Source organism: Centruroides sculpturatus, unplaced genomic scaffold (genome assembly GCF_000671375.1).
Source record: "Centruroides sculpturatus isolate CEXI.00-Female unplaced genomic scaffold, Cexi_2.0 scaffold398, whole genome shotgun sequence".
NCBI classification, from domain to species: Eukaryota; Metazoa; Arthropoda; class Arachnida; order Scorpiones; family Buthidae; genus Centruroides; species Centruroides sculpturatus.
In genome coordinates, this window is record NW_019384660.1 from 520,088 (window position 1) to 538,405 (window position 18,318).

At 24.0% G+C, this 18,318-nt stretch overlaps 1 protein-coding gene across 1 annotated transcript in view; it reads right to left on the reverse strand.

Annotated features, from left to right (window-relative positions):
* LOC111626542 (rho guanine nucleotide exchange factor 17-like) overlaps positions 1-18,318 on the reverse strand; it is a 122,119-nt gene that overhangs the window by 59,921 nt on the left and 43,880 nt on the right. Inside the window, exons 4-7 of the mRNA XM_023369951.1 lie at positions 9,740-9,856; positions 9,380-9,472; positions 1,021-1,197; positions 853-903 (exon numbers count right to left, since the gene is read on the reverse strand). Coding sequence (XP_023225719.1) covers positions 853-903; positions 1,021-1,197; positions 9,380-9,472; positions 9,740-9,856 — 438 coding nt within the window. The remainder of the gene's footprint in view (positions 1-852; positions 904-1,020; positions 1,198-9,379; positions 9,473-9,739; positions 9,857-18,318) is intronic.

Here is an 18,318-nt window from a genome sequence, read left to right on the forward strand (position 1 = left end):
GAAAATTTTACAATGAAAATGCTGATTAATTTATGAGATAAATTCTCAAACAGACCTTTATGACCCAGACAATAAATATCAAATGTTTTGTGAGCTGTATGCTTCATACATAGTGTTCATACATACAAAAATTGAATGACAACAATTCAATTTTTAATAAAATTGTTAATGAAAACAACAGTTTGATTATACAAATTGAAAAAAAAATTCATAACTGTCTATTTTTATCATTGTATTCTAAATCTCTCAGCTCTCAAATAATTAATAATAATCATATTGCAAAAGTATATTCAAAATACATAAACCTACCAATGGTCAAGTGAATACAATCACTAAACAGTGGTAGCTGGTTACAGATTGCCACACCAAATGAGCTAGTGATGTAGTGTTTTCTGGTTTTTCTTCATGTACCTATCACTTAAATTGGGGCCAGTTTCTCATAAAAGTTCTCCTGAGAGGCATTCCCTTTGGCAGATTGCACATGTGTTGCATTGCCATATCCCACCAAACCAAACCAAAAGCATAAATAAAATATACAATATTATATGCATAGGCCTACTGCATTTTATTTATATATTATTATTTTGCATTCTAAAATAATTAAGACTATTGTATTTGAATGCATTTGATTCAGAATTTTAATTTGTTTTAAAGAAATTATTTTATAATAATATTGATAATATTTGAATTATTTATTAACTATTTCAATGACTCATATTTTGATTTTACATCAGAAGTTATTTTCATTTTTGACACTTCAAACATATCTGGAGTGCTTCTATTTTTAAATTAAGCATCTACAGGTATATGGTCAAATAGAAAAATATATCAAATAATTAAAGATTATCTTACTGGTATGCTGACTAGATCATACCGAATGAAGGTTCTGTCAGGCTGCACTAGCTAAAAATGCAAAAAAAAAAAAAAATTATTATAATTAATTCAAATTTTAAAAATATGAATTAGAATATTGATATTGAAAATATTTTATTTTTATTAAAACATGAAAATATAACATACATCCATAATACCCTCAATGAGATGTTCAATTTCTTTAACTTTTTGTTGCATCTGTTCATGTTGAAATGCTTCTCTTTCTACTCTGTTGATTTTTACAGCTAAATCATGTACTTCTTTCTGAGCCATAACAAGAAGTTGGTGATCTGGGTGATCCACATGTGTATGTTTTAGAAGTTCCTAAATATGTATGTTAAAAGTTAATAAAGTTTACAATAATCATTTATTTTGTATATGTCTAATAAATATATTTTTCTATTAATCATAGAATTGGTGTTTTATTATTTGATTTCATCCAAATGCATATTCTATTAAAAGAATATAATTTTCATTATTTAATTAGAATGTATATGTTAAAAAAATAAAATATAGTTTGAATTTATCATAATTGCACATAATATAGGATACTTAATATATACTACTTAAAAAAAAAAAAAAAAAGAGTTTATAAATGTTTCTTAAAACTTCTTTTAATAACAAATCTCTCTTCCAATTGGCAATCAGAAATGCTATTAAGTACACTATAAATAAATCCATCACATGCATCTGCACAAAACATGCTTTCTTTGACAAAATATTGCTATCCTTTCAGATATAAGAATGTCATTCCAAGCTTAGTAAATTTTAAAAAATCATAATATAAATGTCATTTGCATAAACTATTATACAATTAAATATTAATTGCAAATACTTTTGATAAATTCATATCCTCTTCAAAATATTCTATTATTCCTAATATCCTTCCTAGTAATTGTTTTGTTTAAATATAATCATATTTAAACAAAAATTCAAATCTCGAAATGAACAGTTATTTTTATTATTTATTTAATAATATTTATTAAATTAAATAGAAATTTTCATCAAATTTAAGAAAGGTTTTTGAAATCAAAATATTTTAATTATTTAATCATTTTGAATAGTTAAGTTTCATCACCAAAATGTTAAAAACTTATAAATTTGAAAACAGTTTAACTATTTTCTAGAATTAATAAATTTGCTATATGCTAAAAATTGCTTTGAAAATGTTAAATGCAAAGATAAATATATTGTCTTATATTATATACGAAAAACTTTAATATTTATATTAAATAATAATAAATTCAAACAATGGCAGGAAATAAATTAAGAATCTGAATTATATAAATTTTTTAAAGATGCTGATAAAAAATAATCTGAATTTAAAAAAAAAACTAAAATAACTAATGAAAACTATTTTTTGAATGATAAACAGAATAAGCATTATAATAATATATTAAATGAAGAAAAACAATATTTAGACACTTTCTATATAAAGGCTCAGAAGTTTAAGGATTGATAGTAAAATTATTAACAATATAATAACATTCATTTTAAAATAAAAATCAAATTCAATTTACTAACTTTTACATTATACTATAATTTAGTATTGCAAAATTTCTTTTATATTATACATTATAAATACAATTGTTGATAAATCTAAAGTTGGTATTATGTTTATAGTTTCTCTTAATATGTAAAAAATATAATTATGAATTTTGTAAAGTTTAATTTTTGTAAAGAAGAAAATCATAGAAAAAAGAAGGAAAATGGATAAGGAAAGGAGGAACAAAAACTCAAAGGATTTGAGTAATATAAAATTTTGATTGAATTCATTCAATAAGAATTTTATCATATAAATCTGATATTAATCAATATTACTCTAAAATTGAAAGAGTAGTTTTTACACCCGTCATAAAATTAAGCCTCTTTAAAATTCAAATTTATTAGTAGATAATAATAGTTCCTTTATTTTTATATAACATATATTTATTTATTTTCTTATTTTCTAACTTTAAAACTAAAATAATTTTCATGAACTAATATAATCTTCAAAGATTTTACAGATTATTTTACAATATATAAAATGACAAATCACAAAAAGATTAAATTTTCATGGTTTTTTAATATTGTTTAAATTAACATATTATAGGGTTTTTATGTAGGTTCTATTTTTTATTAATTTATTGAGATTTATATTTTATGAATAAGTAATAATGAACAAAATCGAGAAAAGAAATTAAGAAAAATTTTAAAAAATTAATTACAAAAAAAATTAATTTACAAATAAAAATTTTACAAAAATTATTAATTATCAGAGTCCTTTGAGAATCCAATCAACTAATGGGACTAACTTTGATAATTGATTTTGATAAAAATGTACAATTTCATGCATAGATTATATATGACAAAAATAACCAATTACTTTTCCAATAAATTCTTAACTTTACATATTTTTTATTTTATTCAATTTTCAAATTTCTAATAATTATTATACTAGTTATAAATTTTGAAAAGTATTTTTAAGCTATTAATCTATACTACTATATAAAGTGACAATGTATTTTTCGTTTGTTCCAACTAACTGCAAAAACTACTGAATCAATCGTTATCAAATTTTAACTGTAGCATCTTTATGATCTCTGGAATGTTTACTACTAATCAAACCCACAGATTTTTTATAAAAATGTATTAAAAAAGTGATAAATGATAGGGGAATCTCACAGTCAGCAGGATGCCATGCATGCACTCTTACTGCCTGCAGCCACACGTACTATTGCACCACTAGAGTATAGTTTGAGAATCACCCACTACGTGGCGAAGCCCCACTTTTCGCTCTTCCACAAGAGTTGGCGAGTTCAGGTTATAAGGTATGCTAGATGTTGAAGGCTATCCTGAAATCAAAAGAGATACAGCACTTGATAGAGTTTACACTATTCATCCTAATCAAGACTAATATTTTCATCTGAGAATAATGCAATAAATCTAGGTTGACCTGTTTTGGGTGGCTAGAGATTGATAACCCAAAAATAATTAGTGAACAAAAAGTTCAAATTTTTGAAGTTCTATATGTATATAAGAGCAGGTGAAGCTGTGATGTTCGATGCTAGTTATTTTATAATTATAAAAATTTATTTTCAATTTTTACAAGTAATTGAATTTTTGTCTTAATCTCTAAACTATTTAATTATTTTTAGTATCATATAATGCTTATTTTCACAAAGCCAACTAAACAAATTTTCAGTGTTCTTTTTAATTGCATATTATTATCTGTTTTAAGAATAAATTTTTGTCATTTGGATAATGATTCAACATATCAAGTGAATGTTACTATTGGGAAATTTATGAGAAACATATTCCAGTTATCATTTTAACATTATATTTAGAAAGTTAAAACTTGAAATTAAAGTAATCTAAATGGTTTAAAATAAGTTCTAAAATAAAAACAAATTAAAACGATCTATCAGCTAAATATTGATATTAAATATTGATTTTAAAAAATGCTTGTAAAAAATAAATAAATTTAATAAGAAACTTAATTACTTTTGTTTAAGTGTAATAATAAATTTTAATAAAAATATTTCAGACATGTCTGCTAAGCAAAGTAAATATGAGGCATGTTTTTTAAGTAAGTTCAGTTTTAAAATAAAGCTGTAGCAGCGCTGTGGGTGGTGTTCCACGAATGTGCATCAAGTACCTACATCTGTTGGCTAGCCACAGAAACCATTACAGAAGCATTCATTCATTTTATGTTTGTTTGTGTGTGTTTAAAATGCCTCCAACAACTGAAAATTCCATCAATTGTGAAGTATACGTGATAATTCACTTAATGCAAAAATGCAAATTATAATGCAAAAGACATGAAAGCAGCTAACATTCATCAACAAATTAGTGAGGTGTATGGAAAAACATTATGAGTGATGGAATGGTAAGAAAATGGGTTAGAGCATTTAAACATGGCCATACTAATGTCCATGACAAGGAGCAAAGTGGGCAACCGTCTGTCATTACTGAAGACTTGGTGCAGAAAGTTGATGCAAAAGTTCAAGAAAACAGATGCCTTACGATTTCGTCATCCAAAACAAAAGGCATGGCAAGCTCAGTACAGGGATTGTTTTGCTTCATAACAATGTCCGTCCACATGGCTCAATGAACCTGAGACCTTATCACATCATATGGCTAGGAACAACTTGATCACCCTCCATATAGCCCTGATCTAGTGCCTAGTGACTACTACTTGTTCCTCCACTTGAAAAAGATCTATGCAATCATCACTACCACGATGATGATTTCAAAATGGCTGTGCTGCAGTGGTTGGCAAATCAGGTGCCAAATTTCTATGAGGATTGAATTCAGAAGTTGGTTGTATGATATGATAAGTGCCATAATATTGGAGGAAATTATGTTGAAAAGTAGATTAAGGTACAGGCTTTCATGTAAGCATAAAATTGTTAAAAAAAATTGCACTTGTGTTTTTTTAATATCAAAACAGTACTTACTTAAAATACACGCCTCATATTTCTGAATATTTTGGAGATTTGAAACTGTTATGGGATATAAAGATATTCATGTCACTTTTATTTTTAATTGTCTACTTGGATATTACTCATTAATGGGACTTTATACTGGCATTTAAAAATTGACACAATTGATAGTAGTACAGGTGATTTAATAAAGAAAATTTGTTTCTTCAATTTTTAAACACCAGTGTAAAGTCCTATTAATGAGTAATGTCCAAGTCGACAATTAAAAATAAATTAAAAATAAGGACTGTAAGGCAATTATAATATTCATGTCATCTTTGTATAAAAACGAAACAAAACTAACCTATAAAAAGTATCTATAAACAAAAAATTATGCATTAAAACTGAACAAAAACAAAGAAAAATAGCCTCCCAAAAAAACAAAGAAAAATTTGAAATTTAATATAAAATTCTAATGGCTTCTGCATTTTTATAATTACAGAAAAAATCTGAAATGTGTATGAAAAATCTTAAAACATTCTGAAAAATCTAGTAACAATGCCAATTGATAAAGCCAGATTCATTACTAGGCTATAATTTGTTAATTAAATATATAAATAATATGTAATTTGGACTAGAGATAGTCAATTAAGTTGCCATTTTATATTAAATTTAATTATTAGAATTAAATGAATTAATTTAGAATATTTTGAAGGAAAAGATTGATCCAGAGTAGGACACAAACCAGCAACTTTTGATTATTTACATTTGTATTTAATTATTAATAAGTAATTCAAGTTTAGTTTACTATATGACTAACAACAATAAAGAAGAATAGACAACAGGTAGTTAGAAATTCTTAGAACAGAACCATTACCAAACAAGAATCATTGATTTGATGGTTGAATGACTAGATTAGAAATTGAAAGTAAGAAATGGAGAGATATAAATAAATCTTATGTACGGTACATACTGACAGATATAAGAAAAATACTTAAGTTTGTTAGAGGAAACATTATAATAGCAAATTATATTAGAATGTGTGCATACAGATTAATGGTAATACACTATTAGTAATGCTCTTTACTTATTAATCAAGAGAAACTAGTTCTGGATGGTATATCTAATCTATGATGGAAAAATTCATGTCACTTACTATAAATAATGAATAAAGAAAATGAAAAGAATACAAATAAGAATAAAGAAAAAGAAGAAAAAAAGAAAAGTGTTCTAAAACTGAACATCAACACAACATCTAACATGATAGAAATTCTACAGACTTAGCTAAGTGAGTTCTAGAAGATAACTATTAGCCCCTACATGCAGAAGCTGAACTACTCCAGTCATGCATAGATTGAAACATTGTTTATTTGGAAAACCTTATATAACTGAACAATCAATATGTATAACCGTCCCAACCTTGAATTTCTAGACTTGTGAATTTTGTTTTTCAGGATGGTTAAAAAAACAATGATAGTAGTTAAGGGTCTCTCTCTCCTTTGTGTACTGTGCTTCAGCATTCCCACCTGTTGAAGGTTGTAATTATCAATAGTTTAAGTTTATACATGGCATAACTTAGTTTCTTCTGTTTCACTTCCTATAATCATTGTTAAAAATCTCTAAAAATATTAATAATTTATAAGACCTTGAGATTTATTTAAAACAAATTTATTTTTTATGCTCTACAATTATCATTAAAATCTTTAGAAATAATAACAATTTATAAAGTTTTAAAATTTAATATATTTAAAATTTAAAAAATTTTCTTGTTCTGTTTTAAAAGTTTAAAAATAAAAGTTTGTATGTTATCCTTTCAAATAAGTAACATGCATTTTATCTCTTAGAAATAGAAAGCAATTTTGATCTTTTGTGTTCTATGTGAGAATGTCTCACTTGAAGACATAATAACACTGTTGAAAATACTTGTGTGAATTTTTTTCAATTAAACTCTTTATAATGTTGAAAGACAGTTGCATTTTTTTTATTTTTTCTATGTAATTTTGCATGAAGTGCTTTGAGTTTTTTTTTTAAAAGAATCTTCAAAAAAACTCAAAGTGCTTCAGTTGGTTTTCAGTACTAGACTATAAACATAAGTATTTTTCATCATTTAAATTAGAAACTTTATATTATTTAGCATTAAAACAATTGAGAGGAAAAAAATCATGAGTGAAATTATTCCTGATTTTTTTATATTTTCTTTTTACATGATTTCTAGTCCTTGAAGGAAATTTTTAATGAGATCTATAAGCATACTGAGTTAGATAAAATAACTTTAAATTTGTGGAACCTAAAGTAATGCAAAAATACTATTTTTGCATTACTTCAGGCTAAAATGCTAAAAGATTTTCCACTATATGAATAAGTTTTAATTATATGGAAAGAAAAAAAGTATATCTGATGATTTTCCAAGGATATTAATATGTTTATATTAGACTAAATATTTCCTATTGTATCAAAGAAGAGCTTAATTAATTTAATATAGCATATAGGAAAACTGTTTTATAATAATTATAAGTTAGCTGTATTGATATATGCATTAATCTCAAAAAGCACATAAACACTATATTTACAAACAGGAAAGATAAACTAAAATACAATACTAAAATTAGAAGAACTAAGATAATAAATTCATATATCAAAAGCAATGTTTAAAAATATATATATAAAATAAAAAAACAACAAAAATAAAATATAAAAAACTTTTATAAATAGACATACAAGTCAAATCATGTTAAGAATCCTATAATTTTAATTTTACATGAAAACTCTAGAGACCTTTATCTTTGATCTAACTAATTAGATTTGAATACACATACAATTCTTATTCTATCATTCTCGGAAATGATAAAAACCTAAATTACAGAATCAGAGAGTTCATATAACAGATATGAAAAAGTAAAAAGAAGAAACTATTGAGTTTTACATAAATAATATTAAATGATTTCACATGAAATAGTAAAAAAAAAAAAACACACACAAGAAATAGCATATTAGGAAAAAGTTTGATTAAATCTCGGTATGAAATTACTCACAAGTTTAAGTTAACTGAAATGCTATACAGAGTTAAAAAATAATAAAAAAAATAGGCTGAATTTTCTGTTAGGAAGCAAAAAAAAATTACCAATATATGTTGCATATTTATAAAAATTAAAAGGAACAGGAATCTTAAATAAAAGATGATAAAATTTGATTAGGTCTTCTGAGGTTAATGAAAAAACAAAAAATACACACAAGTTTTTGTTTTAATTATATCAGTTATATCTACGGAAAAGTCTTTTGCTAGATTTTTTAGAACATTTAAATCTTCTATACCTATTCTAGATTTGTTACATAATTATTAAAGCACATTAACTGTTTGAATTTTATATTAAATTAAATTTAAATGTTTTCAAGAGAATTTCATTCTCTATTCTGTTGTACAAATGAAAAATTAAAATACTAAAACCAAACAAAAGAAATAGTTTTAAAAGTAATATAGACATTAATATAAGTAAATTAAATAAAAACTTAATTTAATTTATTTACTACTACTTTTATCCAGATTGAATTAAACTCATACAGCAAATGAAAGATTTAATAAAATTTTGTTTGTAAACAAAATAAATTTACAAATTTCTAATCATCAGCAAGAGAATGCCATTTTTTATCTGCCTTTTTGATTATCACATCATGGATAAAACAAGATAAATTTTAATAATATAAACATTAAATATGATAATTACTGAAAATAATACATCAAAATATATATTATTATTTTTATTGCATAAATATTATATCTATATACACATAAATTACATTGATGTTAATAATTGTATCTTTCTATTCATTTTTTTTGTTTGTATTTATTTTGAATTTAATTTTTCTATGATGTAACTATAAACTTTGCTCTATTTGTTTACTATAGTATCCAGGGATCATGTCTAGACATCAATAAGCTTGTCTTATTCTAGAAGTATTAACAACAATATTTTAAGATATTTTTCTTATTAGTTTTTTTTTAATTTTGAAGTTATTAGTCATTTACTTAAACTTATGATTTTTTCTTATAATACAACTTAAATTATGTATAATTCTATTCTATATACTTTTTAAAAGAAACTTACTTTTATAAGTAATTCATATCTAGGTATCCTTTGTACAGGCATAATTAGAAGAGCATCTAAAGTCAACTTTCCTTTGTGTTCTCGTGCCATATGCTTAAATAAAAGATATTATATATATAAATTGCATTATCAATGTGTAATACTTTTAATAAAATAAATAAAAAATGTATAGAACTTATAAGCAATAAAAAATTTCATTACATTTTAAATTGCCGCTGCCTTAAATAGTTATTTCTTTACACTATTAATTACTTGATATTTTACTCTAAATAATTGCATTTATCAAAATATATTTTAATTAATCATGTTCATAAAATTTAATGCTCAATTTATGTTGCATTTCAAAAATTTAATACGTACTTCTAAAAATTTACCAAATGCTGGTTTGGCTTGAATTGCTAATTTAATTGCCTCTTTAGCTAATCTCCAGTTGTTGATGAATGATGTGTAGGTATCTATAATCTGCTGCTTTGTAAACTATTTTGAAAAATTAAGAATTTAAACATGATACCATATTTTAAGTAAAATCATCATAAAATAAATTATATATATTATTCATTCATATTAATTTTTAATTAAATAGCAATTTGATTTGTTTTAATAAAATAAATTTTTAAAACAAGAAAATGTTTCAAACATTTATATTTCTATTAAAGATTAGTAATATTTTCTTTGTATAATATAAAATATATATGTACTGTACAGTAGTTGAATAATTCAAAATTGAATTACTTATAATGTAAAACTGGATTTTATTTTATTTGTGATAGGATAATTAAATATAACAGAATGATAAAATAAATTATAATAATATAATTTTTAATTAAAATGGCACATCACTTGTTAACAAAATTTTGAAATTATAATAAAGATGTAATCTTATAGTTGTACAGTACATTTTGTTTAGTATTAGCAAAATTAAATAAAAAAAAAGAAACATCATAATTGTAATATAATTAATTAATTGTTAATATTAAAAATTTACCGTAGATAATAAGGTTAATTAATTCATATTAGGATTCCTCAAACATTTAATTTGTGGAGATATATGTGGAAATTTATCACACTGTTATTAGGAACATCACAATGACATTTTGATGTTTGATAAGTAACTTTTATTACTGGTATGCATTTCAGTCATGAAGACCCTCTTCAGTCATACATGAATATAATGGTAACTAAAATAGATATAAGCATTTAATTAAAATTTAATAAGCTAAAAAATTCATAAATTTAACCACTACAATAAAATATTTCTTACAATTGCAGTAGATCTATTACTATACAAATCTGGCATACTGTTACCTATTATACATATGCACAAATTAAGTGTTTCATGAGGAATCGCAATATGAATACATTTTGAGACAAGAAGCTTTAATTGAAAGGTGAATTAAGAAAATTTTATGTACAACATTAAAAACATTATACATAAATTTTACTTAATATATAATTTTTACTGTAATTTTATAATTTTAGTTTATTGAACTTTCATTTGATTAAATTGAATAAATTGTGATATAGTATATATAATGTGTACAGAACATTTACTTTTGTTTTGCATATTATTTCTTGTTTATAAGAAAAATTATAAACATGCATACACACACATATATANATTTTTAATTAAAATGGCACATCACTTGTTAACAAAATTTTGAAATTATAATAAAGATGTAATCTTATAGTTGTACAGTACATTTTGTTTAGTATTAGCAAAATTAAATAAAAAAAAAGAAACATCATAATTGTAATATAATTAATTAATTGTTAATATTAAAAATTTACCGTAGATAATAAGGTTAATTAATTCATATTAGGATTCCTCAAACATTTAATTTGTGGAGATATATGTGGAAATTTATCACACTGTTATTAGGAACATCACAATGACATTTTGATGTTTGATAAGTAACTTTTATTACTGGTATGCATTTCAGTCATGAAGACCCTCTTCAGTCATACATGAATATAATGGTAACTAAAATAGATATAAGCATTTAATTAAAATTTAATAAGCTAAAAAATTCATAAATTTAACCACTACAATAAAATATTTCTTACAATTGCAGTAGATCTATTACTATACAAATCTGGCATACTGTTACCTATTATACATATGCACAAATTAAGTGTTTCATGAGGAATCGCAATATGAATACATTTTGAGACAAGAAGCTTTAATTGAAAGGTGAATTAAGAAAATTTTATGTACAACATTAAAAACATTATACATAAATTTTACTTAATATATAATTTTTACTGTAATTTTATAATTTTAGTTTATTGAACTTTCATTTGATTAAATTGAATAAATTGTGATATAGTATATATAATGTGTACAGAACATTTACTTTTGTTTTGCATATTATTTCTTGTTTATAAGAAAAATTATAAACATGCATACACACACATATATANTACTATAATACTTAATTCAAAACAATTAAATTATTGAACTTGTAAAACAAGTTTCAAAAATGAATTAAAGACTTATTTTAAAATGAGAAACTTTTATTGCTGTTTTTATAAAATTTTGTGAATTATTTTTAAAAAAACAATCATATTTTACTTCGTAATTACAACTATAAATAAAGACACAATTACGAAACATTAAGTGATTAAAACATTCTATATTTATTTTTATTTCTCGATTGTATTTTAAATTATTTTAATGCTGAATTTAAATTCTATTTAATTTTTAGAGTTCATTATAAATTTATTAACTTCTATATAAATAATTTATATCAAAATTAAATAAAATTTTCTTATAACACATTTAACACAAAAATTAATTTTAAAAATAATTAGAGAAAATAAATAAATTTTTTAACCACTCTCTTCTAAATAATTTATTTTTCTAACCATCATAAAAATTCATCAGAATCAATCATCAGCTTAAAGCGAATTAGCTGAGCTGACAGAGTTTTGGATTTGCTTCTCAAAAGCTCATAGTTCTAATTCATTGTAAGACAATTATCTTTTCTGCCTCTGATAATCGGCAAATAACTTTCAATTAGATAGATTTAATGAACTTCCTTCTTTATTTTGCATGCTTATTTCACTAAAAAAATTCAAAATTAATTTAATATTTTGTATATTTGTTGACTATTTGTGTATTATTTCTTTATATATAAAATATATTAAAAATTTATAATTTACATTAAATTTTTGATACTATATTTACCTGTGATTTAGTTTTTTAAAATTATTTAAAGAAAGGATGAAAAATATCTATAGTAAAAGTTATCTTGTAGTTCTCAAAACTTTTTATCATCTATACTACATTTTAGTTAGAAAGAATGCACAAAAGAATTGAATTTTAATGATGAGGGTCACTTTGTGACCTAGTAGATGGTGCTTTGGTAGGATTTATGATCCATTAATCCTTTGAAAGAATGTGAACCTTAACCCATAGTTTTTCTGATTATTATTATATCTTTTGATACTTGAGTAGTGTTTCATTTATTTCAAATGAAGACTGAGCAACCCAGTAAACTGCAGGAGAAACGTTATTAGTATTAGTAATCAAGTGGGGGTAGAATCAATGATTCCATACAGGAACTCCAGATATCCAGATTGATCGATTGCGAGATTGAACAGAAAATTTTATGTGATATGAAAGGGGTGAAGAATTACAGATCTCCTGCAACAAAAATATATTGCCATAGGAAGTTTATATGTTAATCACACAACGATTAATGCTCTATATTTAATAAAATTCGTGTAATAAACCTATTTTGCATGCCAATTTTAGCTTAAATTGATAAGATAAAGCAAAGCAACATATGAGCGAGGGCGAAAGACTTTCTGTGGAAATCTGGCTCCATTTAGGTGATAAACAAACGAGGAAAATCCGGAAAACTTCTCGTGACTAACCGCGATCCCGCGACTTCAATGTTTAGTGGTGTTATCCACTCTGTCATTGGTTGGAGCTAGGATCTAAAGTCTTACATTGAAGACGGGATAAGAACTATAATTTGGTGTCAGAAATAATAAACCTACACCATCGATATCGGTCATTTGACAATATGTAAACGCCCTACGAATTGAAAATGTGGTGTATACCCGTAAGCTTTTATTGTAAATTGATTTATGCTTGNAAACATTAGATGCATTACTTATTTTCTAATAACATGATAACATTAATAATAAAATGGTAGAATTAATAATGAACAGATTTGCCAAATGTTTACTATTGTTTCTTTTTGTGTTCTGATAAATATTTAAAAGTTCAAATATGATTTTATCAAAAATCTCACATACTTAATGAATTAAACAACTAATATCAAAATAGTATTAACCAGACTATTGTAAAGTCCAAAAAATAAATTCTTTAATAACAGGCTTTTCAGGTTCAAGTACTGATAAAAACTTTTACTAAATACTTTATTAATAAAATAGTTGTAATTGACTATTTTTGCATTGTACTGTATATACAGTATGTGTTTATATGCAATAAATTTAATTGTAAGAATATATCCAAAAATGCTTAATTCAAGGAGTCAATTCATTTATCAAAAAAACGTTTTTTTCCAAGCGTGGTACATTTTCAGTTTTTAGATATATTCTTAGGATCATACTGCCAGAGTCATACTAAATTATTAAAACTATATCCTTCTAGGAACAAACAAAACAGGCAAAAAGTCAATCAGTAATTAATCAGTGATTGCAACAAATTTCATGACAGCTAGATGATGATAAATTGTTTAAATTAATGTAGCTGAACAAACATGAAATAAATAGGAATTAATGTCCTTGCTCAATGTAGATGAAGAGTTCAACAGTGGAAATGGAAAGTTCAATATCCAAATGTAGAATGATTCAAACACCTACATAGCTGAGAAAAATTTTCAGCAGGTCTAATAGTATAAGCAATGATATCTAGAAAGATTTAGACTATGTTAATCTAGAATGCTATATTTAATCTTTGGATCAAGGTAAAATATCCTTTAATTAACAAAAAAAATCTGTTAAGTTTTATTTTGTTTAGCTTAACAGTGTAAACATAAGTTTCTAAAGATCAGATAAAACATCCTAATATTTGTTTTAAGTAGTTCAGATTTTCATGCATTTCCAGATTTATTTTAAGTAATAAAAAAGGACTGTTTACCTTTCTTTCCTTCATAATCTAGTAATAAAGCTGAGTACTGTATTGATTCTGCTTTTGATAAAATACAGTAGTTCTATTCCCAGCCCATCATGGATTTTCATAGATCAAGCTATTCTTATTACTGTGGCTATTCTTTCTGAGTCAATTATGCAGAGATCTTCTAATTCCTCATTTATAAGAGAGTGAGAATGACTTGCCAACAATTTAGTTGCATTATCAAACTTAATGTTGTCAATTTCTAGCTCTAAAGCAATTGTGGCAGTTTAAAGTTTATAAAAATTTCAGACACAGTATTAATGTATACAACAAACTATTATAACAGTTTTCAGATAACTATAAAAACTTAAGAGTATTCAATTTCATAAATTGAATCTTAAAATAAAGTACATAGGATAAGCATGGTAAATTGGGCTCAGATACTGGAATGAAAATTGGCCCAAAAGTAATCAGTGAGTGCTTAATTACTGTCCAATATTGGACTAAATTTTCCATAAATTTCAAGGTTACATACAAAAATGTGATTCTTGAATTTTTTGAAATATTACTGTTTCTTTGTGTCAAATCATAAAGTAAAAATATGCCATTACTGAACATTACTGAAAAATAAGGCACACAAGACAGTATATATTAGAAAATTTTCTAATACCAAATTTTTTCATTTCAGTTTTAACTGAAATGAAAAAAAAAGTTTTCAAAAAATGATTTTACTGGTTTAGAACAAAGTGACAATTTCAAAAATTTTTAGGAATCTTTATATAACCCAATATTGTCCTATAATAAATTGCCAATTTCATTTACCATCTACAGTCTGTTTTCAGATTTTATTTTATTTTAACTAATCAATAAAAATTGCATTCATGTGATAACATCTAGTCAATATGATGCTAGGAATGAATATTTTTACTTAGTTTTACAATTGGGTGAAACTAAGGTCTCACAATTGTGTGAGATTATCAGCACAAAAAAACTATTAATTACTATATTTATAACATGCCAGATAATTCAAATAAAATACATTTTCTGTGATTTTGAAATATGATTGATTTAAAATACAAACTTTTATTGATGTTTAGAAATTTCATTTTCTTTAATCATATCACAATAGTTGAATCAAGTTGATAAGTTTTGTTGTATACAACAGTGTAATATAAAGATTTCTAAAAATGTTGGAACTTGTTTCCTTATATAAAACTACTCAAATATTGTAAAACATTATTATTTGCTTATTTGCACATTTGAATTTCACAGCAAAAATTAATAGAACAGTATAATCAGTATACTATTCATATTATAACATTAAAAACACTGCACATCACTCATACTTACTCCAGCACATTAAAATTTAATGGAAGTACAAACATTTTCAGCCACTTGAAGGAGCCTTCATCAGGTGAGAGAGCAGTTTTTACAAAAAATATTTAAAAATGAAATATTCCATTTTTAAATACTTTTTTGTAACTTGTTTGATGTAAAAAACTGCTCTCTCACCTGATGAAAGCTCCTTCAAGTGGCTGAAAATGTTTGTACTTCCATTAAATTTTAATGTGCTGGAGTAAGTATGAATTGTGTGAAGTGTTTTTAACCAAATTTAGGGCGTGTTTAGATATTATAATGTGCACAATAGTTCAAAAAACATAACTTGCTATAATTGTCCAATATGATTATGTTGATTATATTATATTGATAATGTTGACAGTCATTTTTGTCTGTCTCTGAGAATTTATCTTTTTAACCTATCACACTAAAAAAAAAAATCAAGTTACTTTATTATACTTTTTGTAGCATATAATAAGTAGTGTGATATAAATGTATCTCAAAATCTTAAAAGTTTCTTATTTGCTTTAATCTATCTAAATAATTTAAAATAATATTTTTTAATCATATTCAAATTGGAGTTTCACACAAAAAATTAATTAAGAAATAAATTTATTAGTATAATTTTATTAAATTTTTTACATAAAATGATAAAGTTAATATTTTTTTCTGAACTGATAACCTCACACTACTATGAGACCAAGTGAAAAAACCTATCAAGTAAAAATATTCATTTTTAGTACCATATTGGCTAGATGTTATTACATGATTACAATTTTTATTAATTGTTTTTGGATTTTATTTTATTTTTTTAACTATGTCACATTTGGCAAATGAAGTCAACAATTTTTTATACCATATAATATAGGGTAATATAATGATTCCTAAAAACTTTTAAAACTGTTACCCAGCTTTAAACCAGTAAAATCATTTTTTACAATTTGACAAAGATACAGTGATATTTTGAAAAATTCAAAAATTACATTTTCATACATAGTCTTGAAATTTGTGTAAAATTTATTCCAATAAAGAGGATTAATTAATAATTCACTGATACGTACTTTTGGCCCAATTTTCACTCCATTATCTTTCAGGGTCCACTTCACCATGCTTATCCTGCTATGGCCTTTACCGTTAATTAAAGATCCACTAATTAATTAATTCTGTAAATTAAATTGTGAACTAAGTTTTGTATAGTTTATTGATTTTAATAAAAATATAAGTTTAATAATCCAATAACTTTAATGATTTAAAATAGCAATTTAGCCTTAATAACATTTGTGGATCTTAATGGGTCTAAATTTCTAATTAAAATAAATAAACATATGGATAAAAATCTATTAGTCCAACAAGATCTAGTGTCTCTAAATTTCCATATAAAATTAATAACAAATCTCTTTAAAAATTTCCTACATTTTATTTTGTTCAATTTAACATTTTAAACATGGCTTTCTAAAGTCAGTGTAATAAATAAAGTAAAATAATTATTATTATTTGCTTTTTGTCATATTATATAATTGATATTCTTAGTAGCCACTTTTGAACTTGCTATTATTTAAAAGGATTTATCAGACCACAGTTTCTTAAAGTAAATCTCTTAGTGAACTTTTCAACTAAAAAAACTGTAGTCTGATAAATCCTTTTAAATAATAGCAAATTCAAAAGTAGCTATTAAGAATATTAAAGAAAAATAAATTGAGAGCTGATTTAAATTTATCTACTCAATTTTTTTTCTTGGTGTTTATAAAAGAAAAATGATCTAAAGAATGTCATCTACTTTGTAGTGATCTTGTGTATATTAATCAATTACTGAATTTTATACTTTAATATCTTAGTACAAGAATGGCCAAACTATAGCCAAGAGAAGTTTCTTTGCAGCCTATGTTCAATCATGACATGTTGAATGAAGCACAACTTAAATTAATTGGTATATAATATGATAAAATTTTGTTCCAAATATATAGTTAAGGTAAAAACATATGTTAAACTTTTACTAAACTTGAAACAACAATAAATATTTAAATCTTAAACAGCTAGCAATAAAATAAGTAAATGTAAGTTAAACTAAATATTGTCATCTTGACTCAACTTAAAAGCTTGTAAGTAAACATTTTCAATTATGAATATAAATGAAAATCTCATTTAAACTGCCTAGATAGTTCATGTAAATAAGGATTTGTGCATAAATCAGAAAGTAGTATAAAACAATATTTTTCAACATTTTTTTTTTTAAAATACATTTGTCTTTCAATAAAAATATAACTCAGTGCATGTAATATCAGAATATTTCCTAAATATGAAAATATATAAACCTTGAAAAAAGTTACTTATTAATTTTTACTTTTATTGCTAGTTATCTAAATACATAAAACTGTGTATTTAAAAAAAATTAAAGAATTTGTGAACATAAGAATGAGTGTGCATATAATGAAATTTGTTTGTATGCAATATAGTCTTTCTAATCAAAATGTAATTTAAATGCAAAAAAATTTAGCTATGCCTCCTTTAATAC